General features: G+C 46.0%; 2 protein-coding genes across 4 annotated transcripts in view; one reads left to right on the forward strand and one right to left on the reverse strand.

The window, feature by feature from the left end:
* Positions 1-25,344, forward strand: part of LOC128302329 (G protein alpha o subunit) — a 51,496-nt gene that overhangs the window by 21,310 nt on the left and 4,842 nt on the right. For 2 of the 3 annotated variants that reach the window (XM_053039126.1, XM_053039125.1), the window contains exons 4-6: positions 684-844; positions 24,832-24,960; positions 25,024-25,153. In XM_053039126.1, the coding sequence (XP_052895086.1) occupies positions 684-844; positions 24,832-24,960; positions 25,024-25,153 (420 nt within the window). The remainder of the gene's footprint in view (positions 1-683; positions 845-24,831; positions 24,961-25,023; positions 25,154-25,344) is intronic. The other variant, XM_053039127.1, reaches the window with a different exon arrangement.
* On the reverse strand, positions 1,041-9,807 carry LOC128302328 (probable cytochrome P450 49a1). The gene is made up of 10 exons (XM_053039124.1): positions 9,567-9,807; positions 3,654-3,900; positions 3,472-3,588; positions 2,759-2,835; positions 2,255-2,450; positions 2,003-2,168; positions 1,759-1,928; positions 1,604-1,682; positions 1,286-1,519; positions 1,041-1,178 (listed from the first exon to the last, which is right to left on the reverse strand). The coding sequence occupies exons 1-10, from the start codon at positions 9,805-9,807 to the stop codon at positions 1,065-1,067; spliced, it is 1,641 nt and encodes a 546-aa protein (XP_052895084.1). The 3' UTR covers positions 1,041-1,064.

The following is a 25,344-nucleotide window of genomic DNA, read 5'->3' on the forward strand; positions in this document are numbered from 1 at the left end:
TGCATCCATCCCCCCATCCGAATTGGCGAATTGACTAGCGAGGAGGCTGGCGGCATTACCCCCATGACACGGGGTGTCATTGAAAATCAATCATTTTGATGCCTGACTTCAGCGGGTGTACAGAAACATTTAATCGTACGTGATTTCAATTCCCAATCGGTCGCTACTGTTGACATGGCACCGTAAACTGTACGCACGGTTCCTTCACACCGCGATGATGTTCCGCGGAAATCGGAGTCCCGTGGCTGCGGTTATGCTAGGTGTGCTGCAAACCAACACCGTGTCGTGTGCCAACAGAACGGTTGATTGCGCTTCAGTTGTATACGGTGTGGCAAGTGCGGAGAACGTCAACGGCGAGTTTCGAATTCGGTTTTTGTGGTTTTTCACCTCGCTCGTAGATGATCCCAAGCGGAAGAAGCGGAAGGACATCGTCGCACCGAGAAGAAGATGCGTTCGTTCGTGGATGTCGGAACACGTGGTGCGAACGGGGTTGCGCTGCATACGCTTACCGTTTATCCTTCGTGTGGTTTGGAACTGGTTCGCCTAGATCTGCTGTAGGGCTACATGTGCTGTCGCTGTACGCGGAATACTTTTTACTCTATCATATGACGAATAGCCCACAAAATGTTCAATGCTAGACGCTTACGATCGTTCTATTCTCACATCTCAATTTATCTGCACAGTGTGACGCAAAGATGGTGTTCGACGTAGTACAGCGGATGCACGACACAGAACCATTCTCGGAGGATCTGCTATTAGCGATGAAAAGACTGTGGTCGGATTCTGGCGTGCAGGAGTGCTTCTGTCGCAGCAACGAGTATCAGCTGAACGATTCCGCAAAATAGTGAGTACCACCAGACATTCAAACACTCCTCCTTTAGATGGTGTTCATCTGTACGATTTCTTACGCACAAGCTTCCGCCCAATGTCAAACAATAAGCAGCAGTCTAATGTCTTTATCGTACTTTATTTAACATTTACCGATTTATGTACAACTTGCCTTAGAATAATGCTGTTCGATACTGGCGCGTGATCCGATACCGATACTTCCCTATAGCCTTCCCCTAGCTGCTCCGTTCGGTTAGCTTAAATTTCAGCGGTTTATCGGGAATGTAGGTGGGGTTCACCTTGTACGTAAGCTTCTCGTAGTTGTACTCTACCTGGTACCGCCGGAAGAGCTGTAACGAAGCGTTTCAGAGAAAACCGCCCGAAGGTAGGCAACCCGTAAGACAGTGTCTTCTGTATTGTTTCTTCGCGATAATTGTAACTTGCACGCGCAACATACCTTGGAGAGAAGTATCTGTAGCTCGCATTCGGCAAACCGTCGACCGATGCAGGTCCGCCGTCCGTAGCCGAACGGCAAGCTCACGTACGGGTGAATCTTCTGGCCGGCGTGTGGGCAACCGGAATGTTCTTTAAGCTCACCCCGCTTCAGCCATCGCTCCGGAATGAATCGATCGGGTTCCGGGAAATACTGTTCCAGATTCGAAACAACCAGATGGGGGAATATAACGTGCGTCTGAAGATGAAATGATGTGAAGGCGTATTGGTAAAACCTTAAATTAGTCTTCTTATCGCCAAGGGATTTGACATGGTTCCTTACCCCCTTCGGTATATGGTAACCGCCGATGACGGCATCTGTCTGTAAGCTGCGCCCGTTTCCGATAACAACCGGATACATTCTGGAATGAGACGATAGTGCAATTTCACTTTCCAGCCCGCTACACACAAGGATGTGTGCGATGAAAATCAACTTACCGCAGCGTTTCCTTGATGCAGGCCCTTAGATAAGGCATGGTTTCGAGCATCGATATCGTAAACTTTGTGTCCGGCGACGGCATACTGCGCTTGATCTCGTTGAAGAGGATCTCCTGCTTGTCCGGGTTTTGGCTGAGCTGGTAAATCGTAGACGTCGCCGCAACGGATGTCTGGCGAAAAGCAAACGGGGCCACAATGAGGAGAAGGAAAAAAAATACCATTACCCATCCACTTGACTGCTTACCGTATCCACGCCAACCATAATCAGATCGAGCGCAAGGACTGCCGCAATTTTTGGATTGTTTGTCTTTTGTAGAATTCGCTCGACGAGCGAGATACACTCCTCGCTCTTCTGCTCGGTGCTGCTATTCATCTTCTCCATAGCGATATTGATGTGCCGCATGCAAAGTCTGGTTGAAAATGAAATGCAAAGAAACGTTAGATGACACGCATCAGGGTGTGGTGGCCGATCGATCAGGGCGTGGATGGGACCTACTCTCGGAATGTGTCCAAAGCACCGATGTAGTTTTTGTACGCCGTTGTCTCGTAGATGCGCCAGATTGGCATCCGCAGCTCGACCTCCGCCACGGTCCAGAAGAAGGTGTTGATGGAATTAATCATGCGCTTCGACTCGTCGTTGCCATCCTTCGACACACAGCCGAGACGTGTGTCGAGTGCCACTCGTCCGATTGCTGTGCGGGGCGATAGGAAAATCCGTAAACTATAAGCTATAAACTTTTTCATAAACGAAACAGACAAGCATTATTTCTGCAAAGCTGCTAATTTAGTAAGAATGGAACAGCTCAGATTTTGATTTTTTTGTTACGCCTGCGGACGAGTAGGATGACTGAAAATTGACTAAAATTGTAGGAAAAGCTGGCGTAATTAATCCTCTTTGCTTTTAAGCGTGAGAAGGCTAGCGGGTGTGTCCTTGTTTGAATTAGCCTCTAGACTATGTTAGCCTTAAATCGGATAATCGAAGCGTAATGGGTATACTTACACTCTAGCGCCCACTTGTACAGCTCGTGCAGAAAATCTCCCGGGAGCTCGTTATTTTCGTCACGCATCTCTTGGATCCTGCCGGGTAGGAAATGAATGCATTGACTTGAAACTCAAGGAAACTTAATTATTCATACGAAACGAATTCGCAAACAACTTTCGCGCGTATACGTTTCGGAGGAGGTGGGAGGAGCATGAAGAATGATGCATGGCGGAGAATTGGGAAAAACATTTTTATGATGGCAAATGCTTGGTCTTTTCGAAACAAAAAATCACACCGTCTAGAACTTTTCGACAAAGTCACAAAACTCCTCATGTAGTTCAAACCGGTTCAAAAATTCCAAATGCATCGTGCCCACAGTTGAGTGTGTGTTGGTTGTGCCAATGACGTAAGACTAAGCAAAACAAGTTTTCCTAACAATAACAAAAATACAACCCAAAATTGTTACCAACCGATCTTCTGTCTTCTAAAGACTCGTTTCAAGCTGTCTGCAGTCAAGTGCCGTAACAGTTAAAACTTGCTGACTTTGGGACCTCTTCCAACGATGATCAAGGTTTGACCTGCGAGGGTGATCTCTGCGATCTCTTTTGGGGTTTTAGTAAGGCAGAGGCTGCACGCGAAAGATCACAACGAATGTTGAAACGCAAACGTTGGCCTTTCGGATCGCGCTATCTCGACTTAGGACGCGAAACAAAAAAAAACTAGAAGCCTACCTGTCCATGAAATCGCATGATATCTCGTCTAACGGTGCGATGTATTTTTTTGCGGTGGATGGTTGCAGCATCACCTGCTGGACTTGCGCCCGAAAGGCGTCCCATTTTTCGCCATGACTAAAAAAAAAGGAAATTGTAATGAGTTGTGGGAAAGGTAACGCCACTGCTGGTGAGATACTTACACACCGATCAGCCCCATGTTGTCACCGAAGAAATCTTTCCGCAGCTTCGATTTGTAGTTCCGAAGCGAAGGCATCGCCGGCCGGTGTGGTTGCACTTCCTCCTTCTTGAACGTGTCCCGTATGAGGTCGGCATCGAACACAAACAGCAGGTCCGGATGTCCGATCAGTCCGTTTACCTTCGCGATGCGCCCAAACTGTCGGTGCAGATCCTGCATCACCTTGTCCAGATCCTCGATCTTGTACTGACCTGTGGGTGAGCCCGGGAATGGGGGAATGTTTAGATGGGGAATTTCATAGGAGGAGGAGCGGCCACTTAATGCCACACTCCGTGCATGGTTTCACTATTTTACTTTCCACTCAACAACCTTGTGGTCCGTTTGCCGCGGATGAAACGTAAAGTGTTTAATTTGCCAAAGTATTTGCACTCTTCCTTCTGTGAAGCGCGCTCGTTGAAGTTCACAATGGTCATGAACTATCTTCAAAGCGACAGCCGTAAAAACGTCGCTTAACGAGCGAAGAAGAACAGCAAACAGGAGTTAAGTTCGTCTAATGATGCGATCAAGGGATACTTCTCTTCATGGTTGCTTTTTTTCGTTGTTATTTAGATGAACAAGAATCAAGATACTGTCATTAAATTGACCCGTTCGAGATTGGAACTATTACTACATTCTTTTTTTATATTGAAAGCTACCAAAAGAGCCTCCTCATAGGTGGATTGCTAAAGATTCCGATAAGTACTTCCAAGTCGCGTGACACACCGCACCATCGCGAAGTACGATCACATTATCGGAGGCAGAAAAAAGGCGTAGGATGCAAACTGCGTGCCGGGGGTCGGGTTAGTATTCCACCGGCATTATGCTAATTAATGCGTGTTTGTGGTCGCGACCACAAATTGGAAATCTAAACCCGCGCACAACACCTGGCACACCACGCATACACACGCAAGAAGTGTACCGGCATTAGGTGTTAGAGACCGTGGGATCATCACAGCACTGGGGGAGAGCCCAGCATGGCAGCACAGGAAGCAATGCTGTCGTATGTACGCCGGACACGAACACGGTCGGCTTGTTGGAGCCACCCGATGTAACGCCAACCAGCGGGCGGTCATTTTACACATAATATTGTGGAAAATAAACTATACGCGCGTTATGTTTTCGGGTTGGGTCCGACAAGCCGAACGAAAGATTCACCCATTTTCGGAGCGCCCTTCGCCACGCAACAGTGTGTGATGGCACTGGATGGAAAAGGGGACAATTGTATGTGGCAACAATAATTTCTTCGCGCTTTTTTGTTTTGTTTTTGCACAGATTACAAAGCCGTGCGTGGAAAGAGGGTGTTAATACTGTGTTCCTGGGCAGGCTATCCGTTTTAAACTTTGGGTGCTAAATGGTCGGTGCAAATATGGAATTGAATTAAATTTCTTAACGCGTTGCTGCTGGTGTCCGTGGTTAGACACTGTTAAAACATGCTCATGCTGCGTGTAGTCAATTAGTTGTCTATTTGCGTCATGGTGGATGTTGAAACCAATGTTTCAAGCTATTTGGACAATTTTTTGTTCGCCCTTTCGTCCATGAAGGCTTCAAGGAAGTATGTTTAGTAAAAAAAGGCGGTCTTAATTCCGCCGAAAAATGCTGCAAATCGCTTTGCAATTAGAAATTAGTTAGAAACTGTGTGTGGGACGTGCGTGAATTATGTAAGAAAACAAAAAAAAGCAACACTCATTAGATGAAGCAATTCTTCGTTTTGTAAAAAAAACAATTAGTCACTAAAACAACAGCCAAAAAATAAGCTCCCTTTGCCACCCAATTTGTAAAACACAACTCCGGCTGACGAAATCTGACGCAAGAACGTTGCTAACATTCGTAGATAGTTGGTTGTGTGGTTTTCTATTGGCTTTATACAAAAATCGTAAAATATGCCAATCCTGTGGGCAGCATTTCGGCAAACCCCCCGGGATTGGGAGGCAGGTGAGGGGCACCAGACAAGTAGAGCCTCTCGCGGTCTCTGCGCGACAGGGCATAACAGCGGTGACACACCTTTGCTTGCCGCGAGTGCTTGAAAAGATTGAAGCGTTGTGCCGGAGGGATATAAGTAACCATTCCGGTGGTGTGGTCTTTACAGATAATTGCCAAATGCCACCATCGCACACTGCCAACGCTTGTTGACACGACTGGGGGAGGGGGACCGTTTGGTGCGATAGTATACACCCGTTTCTTCAACGACTTGGGCCACGTGTTGAGGTTAGGGCGTTCTGCTAATGGCTGCCTTTTAAACAGCTTCTTTGCTAACGCGAAGGTAATTGTACACGACTCGGGTTTGGGATGAGGTAAGAATATGCATATTTAACACATTTGCTTTCTTTAACCGGCTAAAGCGGTGCTGGAAGGATTCTCGGGTGGCGAGGTGGTTAAGGTGCGAATTAAAAGTTCCGCCATCACACTGCGAAGGTTGTGCTATCTTTTGGTTGGATACCATTGTCTGAGATTGAGGCTGAGCAAATTGAATAAAAGTGTCTGAAAAAAGGGACTTGAAAGTGACGCTATCTTACTAGAATTAATTCTTTAAAGTGTTACAACGACACAATGGTACAACTAAAATCTCTGCCATTCGTCTAATTACATAACATTCCGTTTACTGAGTGCGGTAACTGACGACCCGGCCCAAATGCGCCGCCGACCTCTTCGCGTGGACTGAGTCTTGGAACGAGGACATCGTCCGGGCAACATTGGGCCACTCGTTTGACCCGCTCATTGATTTCGTCAAATGCCGGTGGCAAAATTTGCTTGGCTTTCGATTCGAGAGCAGCCCCGACACACACGGCGGCTTTCGGGTCGAACGGTCGAGCAAGAACTGAAGTGGGTTCACTCTCACTTTCTTCTCGCTTAACACACTCGTGTCACTGTCGACGTACACCCGCTGATGATTTCCAGAAAAACCGCGATGACGTTTGTGTGTCACACCAGCCCCCAGTGGAAGAGGATTTGGCAAGATAATTATACGCGTCTCGCGCGCTTTTAAATCATCCCAGTCCCAGCTCATAACAGTCCCATTTCGAAAGAGGCGTCAATGAGCTGGCTAATGTGCGATGGGCTGAAGATAATGATGATCGTCTTGTCAAGGGAACGACGGCGTACGGGTTGATTGATACGGGCTCGTCGGAACATCGTGGTGTTTGACCTGCAGCGACCCCGGTTTACGCATCCGTTGGAGACGGTCCCATACCAACCTGTCACTGATGTTGTACGGGTTTCCGATAATAAAAAAAAAACAACGTTGGTATATCTTCGCCAAAGGTAAGATTAATCGATAACAAATTACGCTACCGGCATCGTTAGCCCATGGGGGAAACTGTGTCATTGGGACGCATGGTGTGTGTACTCGACCCCGAGTCCAATTTTCTTACCACCCGGCGGCCCCAACTGATTACATGATCTCCGTGTAAACAACGCGCCGACACACAAAAGAAGAAATTGAACGCATCCCTCCACCAGCAAATTAAAAAAAAAGGACGCAGTCAGCTCCAAATAAAGCGTCCAGTGGAAGATGTTCGACGGACATCGTCTGTCCGATTCCTCTGTGGTCGCTGTGTTTAAACAAAAATTCGTCAAGAAATTATGTAAACTGCTTCCCATTGTAAGTGCACCGTGCCAAAGTCGCGGGACTCCGGGTACCGGCGGGGTCACCCGTAAACGGCACAGAAGGCTCTCGATCCGGTGGCACATTTCACAATCACAATCCGTGGTGTGCATTTCTTTCGATCTCCCGTGGTTCCCGTCTCCCCATCCGCTGGCGCAACGCTTTATGAGTGGTTTATTTGTGACAAACCACTCGTTGAGTTATTATGCCTTCAACAGCACCATCTGTTTTGGGGGCTGGCCAGTGTGCACCACGGGGTCGTAATGTCTGACATTGTTCCATGACCAAACCATGACCACGGTATTCTGCTGAGTGGAGGAAGTGAGAAGAGACCTCATTGTCGGCTTTTATGCGGGTTTGCCAACTCCTGCGGCTGCTCCCCAGATCTCTTGAGCGCCGACCAGTGCACTTGATGCTGTCACCTCAAGTAATAAAAGCGATAAATCTGTCCAAATGGAGAGAGAAATTGAATAACAACACGTGCGGACCGTGTTGATGCCGTGGTCAGTTTTTAGTACATTATTTAGTACACCGAATGGGAAAGAAGGCTTGACGAATCTCCATACATTGTGAATTATTGTGGTGGACGCAATTGTGTGCAAGGTTTCGATGTAAACACGCCACTTCCACAAAACCGTCGAGACTCAACCAAAACCCAAGTGAAACATGGTTCGCACGGCACTTCAGGTTGGCCCCCAGTGCGCTGTGCCGCTGTTATCTCATCGATGTTTGAAGTTTTTTTGCAGGCGATTCGTTCCGTTACGAGGCGCGGACACTGTGACTAACGCGGGGTTTCTTTGTGGGGCTTGTACGATATTTGCCTGTTGCTTAATTTTCTGCAAATTGATTTGCCAAGTTTACCGAGCGAAACAGAAAGGAAATGGGGGGATTCTGGTCCCCTAATGGGGACTGGAGACAGTCCGAGTCGCGACAAGTGACGCATGGAAAAAGAAATATAATTATCGCATTTTCTGGTTAAAAAAAATACTGCATTTAGAAGTGCTGAAATTAAAATGCAATAATCACTGCAAGCACGTGCAACAGCTGCAATCTTGTTCGCGTGCGGAGTCGACTTAATTGTCTCAGCAATTTGAGCATTTTTATCAAATTCACATTCGCCTCGGAATGGTGCATTCGGGGCAACCCACATGCTCGGCACTGTTCGATGTAATAACGAATGAATCGATTGTGAAATGAGCTCAATCGAACAGGCTGCGTATGGTAATCAAATGAAATGGATCATACTTTTCTCGGCGATGTGTTTCGAACAAAAGCGCAGGCAAAAAACCCGCATAACTAACTCGTTACATGAGTGCAATCGAATGTGGAATCAATCGTCCCCGGTGGTGGAGGTTTGCTTCACGTTGTTGTACCGCTTTCTGCCATTACGACTACGTCTCGCGGATGCATTTTCCGGTGCGGCCCGGCGCTGGATTTTCCAACACCGATGTGTGCGATCGTCGATTGCAAAATCGAAACCACCCACATCCCGGGCACTGGTTACTTCCACCCGACAAAACAAAAGCGATAAAAAACAGCACAGCGTTTCCTGCGAACGGTGGACAGACATACCGGCGCCAACGATTATTTTCCTTTTCCTTTCAAGCTTCGGTTGCACACGCCGTGAGTTGCAGCACTTCGAGGGTTACATGGTCACTATGCACCCCCCCGGGGCCCCTTTCTCTCCCTAGACCATGCTGTAGTCTCACTTTCTTTGTGACTTTCTCGTTCGTGCGGCACCGAATGACAGCGTCTAGTGTTGTTGGCGGGATGCGACGGACCGCGTGGTTTTGTGCGCAGATTACAGAGCGGAACAAACCGATGGCTAAGATGGTGTGTGGCTGGTGCTGGATGACCGTGGCCTTGAATGGGTACGGTTGCTATGATTTTAAAATAAGATACCGGCGGACACCGGTAGAAGATAATTTGCCACGAAATATCCGGTTTGTGGAAGGTGGTCCGATGTCAGTAGATCACTCCACGTTTTTGACCAACAAAACCAGTTTCCTACTTAAATGTGGTCTATGATCTACGGTAAATGCTAAGGGTGGTTAAAGTCGCCAAATAAGGATGGAGCCAGGTGTATTGAATTCTCTCATTAATTATTCAAATTATTCAAAGGAAGTTTTATAAAACTCAGACATTTTATTGAGGACCATCTGCAGGTGTCCAAGATATACTCACAAAAAAATCTTCAAGGCCATGCACCTGTGGCTCCCTAAATAGCCAACGATCTTCTAAAATTAGAGCATCATGTTCCCAAATTGTAACACTTACCAATAATCGGAGCAAAGCGCCACGAGTTCCCTATCATCGGCAATCCCTTCGGACCCGGCACATCGCTGTACGGTCTGGCATGGGAGAACTGTTCATTTACCGCCTGCTGCTGCTGCTGCTGTTGGATCGTGGGCTCTAGTAGAGCAGCCGTAGCCGTTGTCGCCTCATTGGGCAGCACGTTCAAAGCCGACGAAAAGGTGGATCTCTTCAGTAAAGAGTTTGCTATTCTCTGCCCAACCATACTGTACGCGTCAGGATCTGCCTGTCAGGAAAGAGAGAATGAGTTATTGTCCTTGCGAATGATTAAACTGCTGCTGGCCCAAAACACGGTGGGTGACGCAAAGATCATCATACCGACGAGAAGCGTAATCGAAAGAAAGGTTACAAGAAGCGTAGCATAAATTAAATCCACTCTCCATCCTGGCATTGACCTTCGCCGTGTGCTGTTGGGGCAGTAGCCTCGACGGCATTGCAGATTGCAACCGATTGAGTCAAACGACCACCGACCGGTTTAGCACGGTGTTTTGCTTCATGTTTTTTTTTTCGTCCATCTCACGAAATTCGTTTTCCGACCGATTTCGGTGAAAAATGAAAGCTCCCACGGGGTGTTTGGTAAAGATAAGGAGAGCGTGCGAGAAGAGAGGGGAACGTCGTGATGGTTTCGTGGCGATTGTAAGCTGTTGTGAAAATGGGAAATCATTCATTACCGATCTGCCGTCTCCTATGGTTGCCATTGATCGGTTTTCTTGCACTTTTCGTCTTGTCCCATTCCTTTGACCCTCGCAAGATATTATGAAACCGCGCCGTGCGGCAAAAGTTATGATCGATGGCGAATAAATAGTAGGAATGTTTGTGTGAAGAAGTAGCAGAAAAATGCTTGAAACATTCGGGCGTTCGTGTTTACTCCGATAAATCATGCTTTCCTATCGCCTGCCGGTATCACGCCTATTTGTATAGATATTGGCCGCGCGTTACCGGCGTGTTCTTGCCATCTTCGTTCATAAATATTCTGCTCATGGTATTCATGTCTCTAATTTAATATTGAAAAATAGCCATGCCTCGCTATGAGGTAATCGTAGCTATTCTTCGTTTCTTGAAGAACTAAATTATGCGAAAGGGTTTAAGGAAAATAAAAATGGGAATGATTGAAGCAAAATGTTTGATGATGTCTGCAGGGAAAAAGTGAATTGCTGCTCAGTCAGTCAGCTGCAGGATGTTGTAATGCGAGCGATCGCTTTCCGGTTTGTCGGGAGTCAATAATGATATTTCACGCGTTTTATTTTTTTGTTGGCACGAACGCTTAAATTAGCGTTTTGTGGTGGTACGGCCATTACAGAGGTTTTGATTGTTCACGATTGAGATTGTTTCCCCTGTTAGTTCTTCTGTGCGGAATTAATAGGCTTTCCTAGCTTTCGGCTTCAGGCGTTTGTTATGTAAATCGGTTTACTGCTCGGAAGATTCCAAAGCGTTGGAAAGGTGAATCTTAATGTCACTGTGCAGAATTCCACCCGCTGTGAAGTATTTCGTTTTATAAACCTTTCAATCATAAAATCATACAATATGCCATTATGATGAGATATACGTGCAATTAATTGTTCGCTTTGTAGTAGCCTTGGAATAGCATGTACAAATTATAATTTTAAATTTTATAATCGATAAAAAATACCTCTAAAATAAGTAAGCGAGTAAGCAGGTGAAGATTTACTTCTCTTTTTAAACATAAATTTTGAGAATGCCGCTTAGTCTTCATGAAGTTTATTTTAACTACATGTATTTCTTTTGAATAAATCTTGCTTAAGAATGTGAAAGGAAGATTCCATCGAAAAGATTGGTGGCATTTTGAAATTGAAGGTCTTTTAAAGAAACAAAAGAATAAGCAGTATAGAGTAACCCCAATTTTCGTCCACCAAACGCCACTCAATTAGTTGTTGGTTAAAACGAACTAAAAGATAAAAAGCTAATGAGTTATGCATTTATCTTACACTACCTGGTAAACGGATTTTAACGATCATTAAACGGTACAGGTTTGCTCATTGTCCGACAATTTATTGCGTGCCTAGTTACTTTGTGCTCTGAGGGTCGTGGGGACGGATCATTGATATTTTGTTTAAAAAAACCCGATTTTGGCAGTGTACTCGTTTAAGCTTATTAATGAAATAGTTTTTGGTTGGCATCGTACTTCAGTGTTTCAAACTTCCACAGTCAACGAAACTATCAACTATCGGCGAAACATTCCATGAATATTCCAAAGCTCACACATCTCCGCCATGTTTCACGGTTTCAAAAAGAAGACGAACTCCAACGTTTTGCGTCACTGGAGTTTGGCCGGAAATCGAGAGTCTCTTAACAAGCCTTTTTCGACGTTGCAGAGATCGAGACACTACGTGGGATGCGTTCACATACAATGCTGTATAAATGCTGCTCCCGAGGCCCTTATTTCGGCATTCGGACAAAACCCTTGAAAAGCAAACAAAACGACGAAAGAATCCGTACGGGGAGAAAGTTGTCGTTTCAATAACGTTGGGATTGGCTGAGAAAATTCAAAAGAGGCATGTGGATGCCAGCAACGATATGATAACCGAAGGCACCGTTGGAAGGTTGCCGAATTAGCAGAGCCCGTAGACCAAAGTTCACCGGTAAAGTTATCCACCGCTCGGATGGCCTCGAGAAATGCGTGGTGGGGGAGAAGTTTTTGGACGTTTTATGTCTAAAAGATGAAGCACAACACGCACACGAAACAGCGATACATTCCCACAGCTAAGACGGATGTGTGTTGGGCAGGCGCTGTACATTAAAGTTTGCCAACCGAGCATCTCGTTATAAGACACTAGCGTTTCAGTGAGCTAAAACTTGAGCAACAAAACCTAGGACAAGTTGTACTACTTTCCGCGAGCGGATAAATCGGCACGGGTATGTGCACGAGCAAAAACTAAACCAAACCGGACCACAGTGGTTCTCCGTCTGACAGCGAGGCAAACCGCATGGGCGAGGTTTGTTTTACATTTTGCGAAAGTAACAGGACCAGATCGATCTCAGTGTCCCACTAAACACTGGCAACATAATCGGCACTGTCTAATGTTTTTGTTTATTTTTGTGTGCAGCAGTAGTATTTTAGCAACTCACGTGCCGTTAAACAGGATTAGCAAGATCACGATCGAGTGCTCGCAGATGGCGTATATTAGCTAGCATCTGTATATCTGTTTACCACCACACGCACCAAAGCAACCCCCGGGGCAGGTGTTTAATGCCATTTTGGATTATTATACTGGCAGACCTGCTTGGTTGCGCGTGGCAACGCCGAAGTTTATTCGATCGACGATCAACTAATCAACCTAGACCTCGAACTGTCACGGGGAACTGGTTTGGTTGAACCGGCGAAGCAACCGTCCTTTAGGGATGATTCGAAGCACTCTTTTGTCTGCCCGATGAAATCTTCACATTAGGTACGGCATTTTTTTATATTTTTCTCTCTCTTTTGTAAGTTTCCATTTTGGATCGATGACGGATGGACCGCATTCTCTAAAACATCAGGGCTAGCCGAGGGCCTTTCGGTTGCGCAACTTAAAGTTGATTTGATCTACAATTTCACTTTCGTCGGAGCTTGGTTTCCATTTGCTGTTTCTCACCGCATTGTGGAGTTCCCATCGACATATGTTCCTTCGTCATGTGCGAAGTTGTTAAATTTCCATCGTTGAAGGTTTACGAAGTGGAAGGTTTTTGATCACGTTTGACTTAAACAACACTTTATCTATCGTTGTTAATGGTATTCAAGCATTATAAAAAAATGCCAAGACACCAAGGTGCATTACTGCAAAAACACACCGAAACAATGAGTTCTCAACAGCTAGTTGGAAAACGGTGCTCACACATTGCTCGTGTTTGTCTGATACTCAAGCTAAACGTCTTCAAGCGTTTTTAAACATGGCATTGGTATCGGGTGGGAAAACAACGCCACACAGTCACCTACAGCCTCACCCTGTTGGCAGAACAACGCAAATCCCATCAAAAGTAAACGACGGCATGTTTGAAGGTCAATTTAAAAACTTGAATGTTCGTTAATTCGAATCCACCCTTTTTAATACAATCACATGTAACATACGAGGGGAAAAGCACACCAACACAACGAAGGATGTGATTGTCGTTCACTTACTTCCTTATTTTGAACACACACGCACACACGGCACCACACACACACGCAAACGCAAACACAGACGCTGCAAAATACGATCAGCTCCAAACGCACTCGTCAAAGGAAAATTGTTTAAAGAAAAAACGATTGTTCGGATCAAACGTTTCGGATGGGAAGAATCGGTCGACTGGTGGCTTTTGGTGCGTAGTCGGGCTTGGTCCACAATCGAAAGCGATGTGGTGACGGGTAAATGCTTGCTTTTTGCTCTCACTGTTTGTGCTTTATGCCGTGCCGAAGCAGCAATGCAAAGTAAAACTTCAAATACACCACGGATGTCACTGAGCACTTTTCACTCTCACTCGCGCCAAACTAAGCGATCCTTCTGTTGGTTGAGCGATCGCGGCATAGGGTAACAAACCCTATTATCGATTTATTATCACTTTTACTTCTAACCGTACACTGGACTGTAACTGTTTTGGGAGGAAAGCAAGCTTCAAGCTCACAACGATCAGTTTCACTTTCGTCTTCGGGGTGCGTTCTTTCGAAGATCTTTACGCTATTTACGCTATGCCGAAACTCTTTACGCTATTGATTAGCAAGAACACTTTCCGTGTGAAGCAGCCGAATGTCGCGAACAGTGATCGTCGCGCCGAGAAGATATTTTTCCCGCAAAACAAACCTGCCACACACCACCGTTCGCTACGAGGTACCGATTTTAATTGAAGGCGAAAATGGTCACGATCTTTGCTTCGATTGCTCGCAACCGAACCGCCAGCAAGAAAATGCCGCGTTGCGTGTTCGTCTTCGTAGCGGGGGTAAAGTGTCTTCAGTCTGGTGGGAACGGCGTTTGTTGCGCGGCCTGACTGGTGTCTGGCAGTTGAAGGCGCTCGCGCAAAATCAACCCCCTGGTGGAAGGGGTTAAAGGAAACGGTGCGACTTTGGTGACGATTTTGGCCGTACGGTTAGTGCTGTGGTGCGATTTGATGTCGCCGATGATGATGGTAGCTGTGTGTAGCGCGCTTGTGGAGATCGCTTGTAACGTTGCACGAACGAGCTGATGCGCGCAAAAGGGTTGATCGTGTACGCGTGCGACAAAACCGCAACCATGCGGGATGTCAAATATTGATCTGGTTAAAAGCACTTTGGAGCAAATTTACCGCCAAATTCTAGTAAAATCACGAATGAGTTAAACTCTTTTACAATCATACCCACGAAGGGGTGGACGATGTGGTTCCTTTGTTCACGCACAACTCAACCAAAAGTGGCCCAGCCGGTTTAAAACACAAAACGCCACTCGAGAACTGCATCAACATTGAGCCATACCATAGTCTCGGCATCCGAAGGTCTGAACGCCGGTTCTAACCAATCTGGCTACGTAAAGGTTGAGTACATTCTATTTCTCCCCATACAGTGACTGCATGCATTCCACGATAGTTGTGGAAACCAGTGAGTGGGCATTTTTTATTCACGTGCATTTTTTTTTTCCTCAAACCGGTTTGATAGGTATTCTATCCTTATTTATTGTTTTTATGCACCTATATAATATATTCCATTAAAACTTCTTATCTTTTTCTATGCGAAACAACAAAAAACACATTGCTTTTATAGATGAAGTATTTAAAGATATTATCACAGGTTCGGTTAAGTTTTGAGTGTTTTTAATCAATAGATTTAATTGTCTTGTGCTTTAGGCGCTCATTATAATACACCTGCCGGTCAGGAATCAAATCTCATCTGGAGCGAATTGTCGTACCTTTTTTTTTTTTTTGTTAACGGGGAGGGAACCTTCAAAAGGTACCTAGGTAATTGTCGTACCTTGTTATAGTAATAATTGGCTTATGATATTCCCTACTGCATTGAAAAAAGAAAGTGAAATAACTACGTTATATGCATGTGTCTACTCTGAACATAACCTTTATTTTGGAGCCCTTGAATCTTTAGGATCTTTGGAGCCAATGGATCATAGATCGGGTTGATCTTTTGTACGTAGATCGTTTTGAACAGGGGTGTCAAAGGGAAAAGGGATTATTAAGTGCAAATGTTAAGGATTGGAAGATACTTTTTTAACTGAATTTTTTGTTTTTTATTATTCACTCTGTTATTGGTGTAATTAAATGATTGCTGACTGTATGTTTTATAAAATGAAGAGTTGCAAGAGTTACATAAAACTTACAAAGGTAGCATGATGATATAATCCAAACAACAGTTTACCAATTGTTTTTCATTTGCAATTATGTTTGTACAAAAAAAGGGAAAAATAGGCTATTACAGCCCGCCAAACACTAGTTGTTACTCCATTTCCACTGTCGTTGCGAAAGGAACCGCACGCGAAACCATATTCTTCGGCGCTTCTTTTAAGCTGACCCATATATCGAGGATCGTGATTCCCACCCTGATGATGGTGTGGGAAGGCAAAAGCCCACCGCACGACACCAGCAGACAGATGTTAGCCCATCATCATCGTCGTGGTTTGAACTTTGGAAAACTGCACCCGACCAAACGTGGTGATGCACGCGACCATCCTGTGTCCCGTATGTGTGTGTCCGCAGTGTCAATCCTGCAAACATACACACCGGAGCGATAATGCGGCGTACCATCAAATGCACGCCGGTTGTTTCTTTATTGCATGTTACATTTTGCAATTGGACAGACAGTGGAGCTGCGAGTTAATGCAAGGGCCGGGTAACAGATCCGATAGGAGGATGCATTTTCTGCACCCGCACACACTAACACAGCCAAACGGGTCGATTTGATTTAGCTTTATGGTAAGTGTTTGCAAACGATTGCATAAGGACGGGAAAGAAGGGCCACACGGCGCGATGGGTTACGATGGTTATAGTCGAGTAAAAAAAGAGGTGAAGTAGCATGCAGAGCCCTACAAACCTAAAAACAGTAGCGTTCGGGCATGACGAAACGGGGTGTGTGAGCTTTTTTTTGTTGTTTTCGAGCATAGTATTCTCCTATCCCCACCAGCCCAATTGAACTCGGACTGCATCCGCTTTTACGCTAACTATAGACGTAATAAAAGGCATACCCTTTATTAAACCGCTGGCTTCTGTTATTAATGTTTGGCGGCAATGTAGTATAGTTATTTTCAATTTTGCGTGTGGAGTACCTCAGTTTAGGTGCGCGGTACTTAAGCGTTGATGAATGTGCACATCAATATTGTCCCATAAATTCAGCGCCCGATCGTTCATGGAGGAAGGTACCTACGCTTACGACCAAATAAGATAGTGCAAACCCCCGCTACGTTCGCATGCAAACACCTTCGCTTTTCACGAGCATTATACTGCCAAACGGCAAATCATAATCGCAAATCATCCTTCCACCCGGGAACCGAGAGGTAGCCTGCCTGGCGTGCATGCAATGGAAAACTGTTATGGAATACTTTAGCACCTGTTTGACTAAACTTATCGCACACCGGCGAATAGAGAAGGTGTGAACGACTGGTCTGGGATTGCGTTGTGTCGTTGGGGGGGTGTAGAATGTGCGGTGCAATATGCATTCCCATCGATGATGATTGCACCGTACCGTGCTCCGAACATGTGGAAAATGGCAGCATTCTCGTAATAGCGCATTTTATTGCGCTGGTTTTGTTTGATAGTTTATTAGTGCGAAATGCGCGCGGGTGCTTTATTTAGATTCCGGAACTGAATGTGGGATAAAGTATTTTTTCTATTTAATTTTGACATGCGCGGCGCCATACTATCCGGAGCATTATTTTTATTTTTTGGTTTCTTCCTGAATTTTCACATTTTTTCATGCTTTAAACACTCGATTCAGAATGGTAGAAACACACACCACGTACGAAAGTTCCCCTATGTTTCGTACAGTTCACAGTGGCTAGCTGTGACAATTTAATAATTTAAACTAATAGGGAAACATCTAATTGAGGCTTTGTTTGCGTACAGTTCCATTTGTGGGTCAGTTTCGTGTGTAGCGCGTTCCGGGGGACCACTCGGTCCCCAGCATTATGTCACGCGGTATGCGGTACTACGCAATGCAGAAACACACAAAACGTACGTTTTAGGGAAACCGTTCAAGGTTTATGTTGCTGTGTGATCGGACCTACCCCGCTCCCCAAAAAAAAAAAACAACTCCCCATTAATGCAGTACGCGCACTTCTGGAACACCGGAGCGCCCAGTGTTCCATCTTTTCGGCAACGTGATAAACGCTGTGCAAACATTTGACCGAATGTCTTCAAAACGAGAGATGTGATGTGGCCTGCACTCTCTGTTAGCTTTCCTTCTAGGTTTTGGAAGCTGTTGACGCGTTTCGTTATGGTGTTCCCCTGGGTTTGCGATTGCGATCGGTTTCAAATAATGAAACGAGGTTTCCTAAATTTGCACAACCGTCTCGCGCGCGGGTGCAATTGCCAAAAGGGTGGTGCCCGATTTACGTTCACTTTCGCGCGATGCAAAATGGAACGTGTTCCGAAACTCATCGCAAGTGATCGCGAATAATGACCGAATGACTTCATCCAACACGGGAGGTGAGTTAGAAGTGCCAGCATTATTGAGGAGGGCTAAAAGTGGGTGATCTTTCATCTGTTTCCTTTTACTTTACTGTAGAAAAGAAAATCCAAGCTTGGTAAATGGCGCCAGAGGAGTTCATTCAAGTTAACGTCAACCTTTAATCATACACCACCGTGTACGGCCATTATGCTAATAATTTTGCACGATCATCAGCCGTGTCGGAGCGGCGTGTGTGACGCGTGGCTTTTGCAAACCTTCTGTAGTTCACCGGACCGTAGGCTATAATGATCGGTACGATTTGTATTGGCCAGCATCTAAACCTCTCGCCCCACGGCTAGGGTGGACACTAGTCCAAGGTCTTTGTAATAATCCGCGCAACTTATCATGAGCTTGCAGCTATCGGTACAGCACAATTACGGTAGACGTGTCGCCCCAACACTGACCCAATCTAATAGTTTAATCAAAGTCTTCAAGTTACCGGCAAACGCGAAAACAAACCCCCCGCACTGACCACCCTCAAGCCCCACTGCTCGCTGTTGCATAATCTGTCGGTCGGTCTCATGAACACTCTCACCTTTCACTGTCACGGTTGTGCTGTGGCAGTGGACAAACAGGACACAGACAAAGGGAAGCTGACCGATAGACAACAATCACCTTCGCAAAGGTAAGAGGTGGCTCCCATTGTCTGGGATGAGATTAAGTTTGCTGATCTTCTATACGGGGCGTCTTTGGGGACTCCGTCCACCAAGGAGATTAAGGCCGGATCTCGTAGAGCGACAACTAGTCTCCCGTTTGGCGTTTGGGTTCGTAAAATGTAACTCCTTTTTACACGCAGACGGAGCAAATGAAGGGCTATTGTGTTGAAGACGCCGTCTGGATGATCGTCGCCGTTAGTGATCGATCGTACGGGTATTCAAAAGCGGGCCGTGTTACGATAGAGTCACAGTGCTCCAGATATGCCTCACCGTGATTACCACTTGTCGGCTAAAGGTCTATTGTAACTGATCCTCGCCCAGGCGGACGGTAAAAAGCACATACGAATGTGTGTCATGCTCCCCTACCGTTTTGTCTAATTGTCATCCGGCAGGTGGCAGATTGGGCGTACGACGAGGACTCGAGGACTAGCCCGTAAAGTGCTCGTCGTGCGAGGCGCAATTAATGTGCGCCTCGGGTGTGATATAACATAGCACATTCTCTAGCCGGAGGCAGTGGAAGCGTTTCTTTCAACGGGTGCGAAGATATTTTCAATTAGTTCCACGTACATACCGCGCGTTGATCTCTCGGCACGTTGAGACACCGGGTGCGTGATTTGACATCTCGCTCTTTTTCACTATTTTTTCTTTGCTGCTAGGGAATTAGTCGCGCCAGACATTAGAAGCACTCGGGTTGAAAGTGACTGGCACGCATGAGCCCCCCAAAAAAAATGGGTCAATCGTTTAGGCGACTTTTCTTTGGGTAGTGTTTATGTTCATAATGCACATTTCGCCCGGCATATCTCATAAAATACGTTAATTTAGGGCTGTATGTTCATGTTTGGTAGACTGCGAGTCGTGAAGTTTGTTACTTTTTAGGAATTCCTGAGGTAATTTGAACATCTTGTATACAATGTCTAGTCGCCAGGATAGAATAGGTGTCTACAATTATAAAACGCTTTCCATTAACATGTCCAATAGCGGGCGAAAAATAAAAAAAAATAAATCTAACCACATTCAAATGGCAAATGTAACCTAAATTTTAGGCACATGCAGCACAACATTACATCAGTGAGAGCCTGCAAGCTCAACGCGAGGCTCCCTTTTGGGCAGCCGCCGACGAGACAGCAGAGCCATTATGAAACGACCATTAAACGATTTGTCAGCAGCAGCAGCAGCAGCAGCAGCAGTACTACTAACACAGTTGTGCTAAGCGCTGCGACTACCATGCCTCCACTCTGTACCGTCGATTTATTACCCTATACTGCTTGCTCAATACTGCAAACGCACGTCTGCATCTCGCGAATCGTCCCACCGGCTTTGTGGAGCACGCAATTTGACAGGAATTAAAAGTTTAACCTCCATTGTATGCGAAAGAATGCAACGACGCAAAACAGCATCATCCACCGCAGGCAGAGAAAGTGGGGCTGGGTGTGAGACGCTGATGAAATTGGAGCCCACCGTGGGCTAGGTTAGGCACACAAACGACGGAACATCTTGACAGCAGGCTGTACGCCGCTCGTTGACACATTTTCCAAACCTCAAAACCTGTACCGCGCAGTCCCGCCGCCGGGTTGTATCCGTCTGTTCGGTTTCATTATGCGTTTGCCCTTACACTGCTGCAGACTGCCACCATTGTAATGACGCTGGTTAAATTGTGCACTAATTTCCATTACGTCATAATGGATGCGGAATCACGGCGTGAAAAATAAAAACGCTTAACCTCGCGTCTGATGTCCCCCCGAGTTAGAGGGGGGTACCCGCTAAGAGCAAAAGAACTCATTCCAGGCATCGTATTTGAGTCGCCAGTAAGTATGTTTAATGATGTCGCTGAAATGGACAGTAGCAAAGGCGACAAATGATGTCCTTCTAGTGGTGAAAAGCATCAATCTCCAGCCATGAAGCAAATTGTGGACGGAACTGGCCCGGCAGCCCCGGTGAAGCGTCACCCGTTAAGTTATGTAAAATGAAACCATTAATCATCTACAAGAAAGAAAATCGAAATGGAAATGCAGTTTGCAGGTTTTCTTATTATTCATTTGCTTTTTTTGCACGGTCAAGCTATTTCTTTTAAATAAATTAACAACAAAGGAGATTAAATGTCAAGTTTGTTAAAAATAGTTACTGATGCAAATTGTGGATTTTGAAGCGCAGTGCAAAATGATAACTCTCAACGGGTGGTGCCCTTGAGCGAAGGTTTCGATTGATCGCTGCCGGGGACTGCGATGTTTCACAGCCCCGTGGATGATTGATTCCAAGATACTGCTTATCACGGCGACGCTTCAATCCGTTTAGCATTAATTCGAAATGCCCTGATAAATGGGCGGGAAGTATAGTTGTGAATGCTTTAGCGCTTATTTTGTTAAACCTTATTTAAACATGCCTTCTAAAAGCATTTTCAATGTTAAAAGTCTCTTTCATACACATCTGACGCACACCGATCGACGCTGGGCTGCGAAAACATCCTACGGTGGTTAGGTTTATTTTGGTAAACTTGGTTGAAGATCAACGGTGTGTCAAGGTTTTTCCGGGTTGGAAAGCACACAAATCGCCATCCGGCCAAGGTAAATGGATCCCTACTAGTCGGCTGATGTTTGCTTTGCTTCAGGGCCAGTTCACGGATTGTAACATTAAAGTGCTACGCATTCATCACCTCATCCGGGAGATGTGCTAGATAAGGTGTTTCCTATTGCTTGGATCATGTGGCATGCGTGCTCTTCACCTACGTGGAATGATTGTGTCCCCCATTCATTAACGTATTTCTAATTTAGTTATCAATTTCTGTAGCTAATATGTGACTCCATCCACCATCTTGTCACTGAGGTCCATTCACAACGCTGAAGTACCAAGCAGCAATTGACGAATGTAACAGGTCTAGCAGGTCGTTTTTGGGGACACATGTGCGAGTTCGACTTCTAAGGCCGGTTGTACTACTTCCAGCCGTACTTTTCCATCCACTGGAACTAGGTTACCACTTAACCGGCGACTGAGGTGGGAGCAATGAAAAACGCTCCAATCCATTTCTCCATTCGCGAAAGTGAATAGTTGCCAAATCCTACGAAGCCAGTTTTTGTATCCCTCTGCGTAGGAAAGGCGTTCTAAGCAACGTGGAGGACGATGTTATGTCGCAATGTTGCAATGTCCACGGTACGCAAATCGCCGAGAGAGAAAATAGCTTGGGGCGTTGTAGTAGTGAAGCGAAACAAAAACATTGCAAAACTAGTAACGAAAAAACGAAACATGTATGCAATGGGTCGCCATCAAACGACGGACATTCGGTTGGGAAATTAAATTTTATAATGCCCTTTAACAACCCGGCCACACCGGTGTTAGTCCGCCTCCCCCCGGGGTCGGTCCGGTGGGTCCCCGAATGCAGCGCCTCGGGAGCCTCGGGAAATTTTATCGTTTATCGATCAGGGCAGTAAGCGTAATTATGGGCAACCGTTTAATGATAGATGAACCACATGGAAGAGCGCGCACACACGCACGAACGGGGTACCGGCAAAAGGCCAAACAGTAGATCTTTACGATCGAGTCCATCGACGATATTTTACGACCTCCGTTCTGCCACCTGAGTCACCTCTGCGTTGAGCTACTGCAGGACAATAATGTCCACATTTTTTGGAGTCTTCTGTGTTGTTTCAATACATTTCCAGTACGACAAATACGCCTTTCAGACGTGAAAAGCTAATTCCATGTCAGCATGTCACGTTTTGATGGAAAATGAAAGTTAAAACCTTTTTTTTTCCCACCCCAGATGGGCCAACACCGCTACCTTGCCTGGCAAATCTCTCACTCTCCCTGTCGATGTCATGCATCACGCTTCGGAACAACTGAACTGATTAGCTCTGCTGTTACACGGTGTTCGCGTACTTCGCCTCCTTTTGGTCGTTCTTTTCGTTCCCCTCTACAAACCGTTTTTTGTGTCATCGGAGTGCCCCGTCCTATGTGTCTAGTACGGGGCCGTGGGCCGTTTTTCCCACTTTTCCATTCCCATTCCCGGGAACGGGTTCGCTTTTTTTTTCGCAAAGTTGATAACTCGTTTCTTCCAACCACCAGGAGAAGAGCTCACAAGGCGGTGAGGAAAGGATTGGAAGAAAGAATCTTGAACCTCCCTTGTGCTGGTGGATGGCGTCACGCTTAGGCGAGCCTACGTTTGGCGGTTCGTTTGCAACCCGACACCCCCCACGCCGGCACCATTGCCCCCGGTTTTGTGCAGTTGTGCAGTCCGATGCCATCTCCATGTCCTCGTTCTTTGACGTAAACGGTTTCATAAGCGCGCCTTCCGTCGTACCAAACCACCGCTGCATTACCCGCTGGTCGATGCATCTGCGCAATGCACCAAAGCGCAAATGGGGGTTTGTCCAGTTCCAACTGGCTGGTTCGCGGTTAAATAATCCTCCCAGCTGGTCTTACAGCTCCAGCAACAGCAGTAAGGGCTAAGAATGTACCGGGCACCGAAAGCGAACCAATGTGCAGATGATGCGTGGTGCACGTTTGGTTGTCCCGTAATCCAACTCACCTGTGCACCACGCACCAGTTCATTACTGCCAGCCCATCGTGAAGCGTTAGTGCGCGAGACATACTTGGAATGGGTCGCGATTTGTTGAATCATCAGCCTTTTGCAATGTCTCCTCCCAAGTTTCGTCGATCAGTCGGTTCGAAGTGGACAAGACGACGCTTTGCAAGTCAAATTCCACCATTTAACTTTATACTAGTTGTCTTCATTATATGGTACACGAATTTCTGCTTAAGAAAGTGTGGCTCATATTTATCAACAAAGTTGTAGAAGTTAAGAAAGTTGAGCTGCAAAGTAAAGAAATTATTATATTTATATTCCATTATGACGGCCGAGGGCCGTATGATCGACATACTTTGCCGAAATTGAATCATCCCTACCTATCGGGGGGATATAAATAGAGACTATTGTCACTTGAAGATCACCTATCTTTGCCATTATAGCGACAGTTTCGATTATATCCTCTCTAAGAGTTGCTAGTCTTGAGAAAGTGTGACTCTTTCTAATACCAATGAACAGACCTCCTCTTCGGTTGATTCGATCTTCACGATCTTCAAATTATATCCCGGGAAGATTTATATTGTATTGGGCGATAGCCAAGTTTCACAGAGGGCGAAGACGTTACAATTATATTCGCCAATTATGGCTTTAAAGGAGTCTATTTTTTCAATCAAACTTCTACAGTTCCAATCAGTTTGTAGTGAAACCAGGAGTGTCTACAAGAGCCTCGGCCCAAGGGGATCGCTTCTTCTTGGTCTGGTCCCGAGGAGCTTGGGAGGATTGGTTTGAGGGTTCAGCGCCACGACTATTACAATTGGAAGTGGGGTATGGCGTCTTTTCTCGGCGCAACGCTGTGGTGCCACAGGGTTTCCCTTATTCAGCGATGCTGATGCTTAGGCTTTAGGATCAGAATTGGAGGAAATTGAATTGGTACATTGCTTGCTAGCGAGTTTTTTAGGTGCTGGCACACCTTTCTTCCGCCCTATCTTCCGCTTTGCCCCACTGCGTAACTCCGAATCGGAGTCACTGCCTGGGTCTGACCCTACCATGCTGGTAAAGCCCGAGAAATTGTCAACTGGGAACAGGAATTGGGACTTACCGTCACGCACAGAACCACTTCACACACAAACAACGATGAAAACTAACTGCGATCGCTATGATAGGACACTCTCGTGAGTTACCCTCCTACGCATAGGATCGGCACTTTCTCCTAGCGAATAACGGAGAATAACGCAACGCCAATTAGCACAACACAGCCACGACGAGATTCTCGGCGTTGTCGCTATCGCAACCGGGGCACTGACCGCTATCTGCCGAAATCGAAGCGCAAGCGCTCGTCTGGAACACGCCTGCTCTCGACGGATGCTGGAGGCAGAATGAGAATTTATAGTAAAAGAAACATTATTCTAATTGCATTTTCTTCCCTTTCCTATTACACTCACTGTCTAGTTTCCTGGACGACCTTGACCGATTGGGCGCCAAGGACTATCAGCCGACGGAGCAGGATATCCTACGGACACGTGTCAAAACCACCGGTATCGTTGAGGTGCACTTTTCCTTCAAAAACTTAAACTTCAAGTAAGTACTACTATCGCGGCGTTTGATTCGATCTGAAACTAACCAACCTTCCGTTAATTGTAGGCTGTTCGATGTCGGTGGTCAGCGATCGGAGCGAAAGAAGTGGATCCACTGCTTCGAGGATGTCACCGCTATCATCTTTTGCGTGGCCATGTCAGAGTACGATCAAGTGTTACACGAAGATGAAACCACGGTAAGTTACGAACCGGGAAAACTGTGTGGTATGCTGGCCAACACTTATGTAAGCGGGATCTTATCCATTATGTTAACACGCGCAACACCATCGGGGGGTGTTTAATTTGACGTCACAACAATCATTCTTCATTGAATCGACGTTAAGCAGATGGTGGTTAAATATTAATTTATCTTCCTTTTTTTATTTTG

This window comes from Anopheles moucheti, chromosome 3 (assembly GCF_943734755.1).
Source record: "Anopheles moucheti chromosome 3, idAnoMoucSN_F20_07, whole genome shotgun sequence".
Lineage (NCBI taxonomy): Eukaryota > Metazoa > Arthropoda > Insecta > Diptera > Culicidae > Anopheles > Anopheles moucheti.

Bases quoted from the DNA above. Each gene is read 5' to 3' on its own strand.
- LOC128302328 (XM_053039124.1), bottom strand. From the start codon at position 9,807: ATGGTTGGGCAGAGAATAGCAAACTCTTTACTGAAGAGATCCACCTTT. The intron at 2,169-2,254 runs GTAGGTCCCATC...ATTTTCAACCAG, and splicing joins GCTTTGGACACATTCCGAGA to ACTTTGCATGCGGCACATCA. The intron at 1,683-1,758 runs GTAAGTTGATTT...GTCTCATTCCAG, and splicing joins TGCATCAAGGAAACGCTGCG to AATGTATCCGGTTGTTATCG.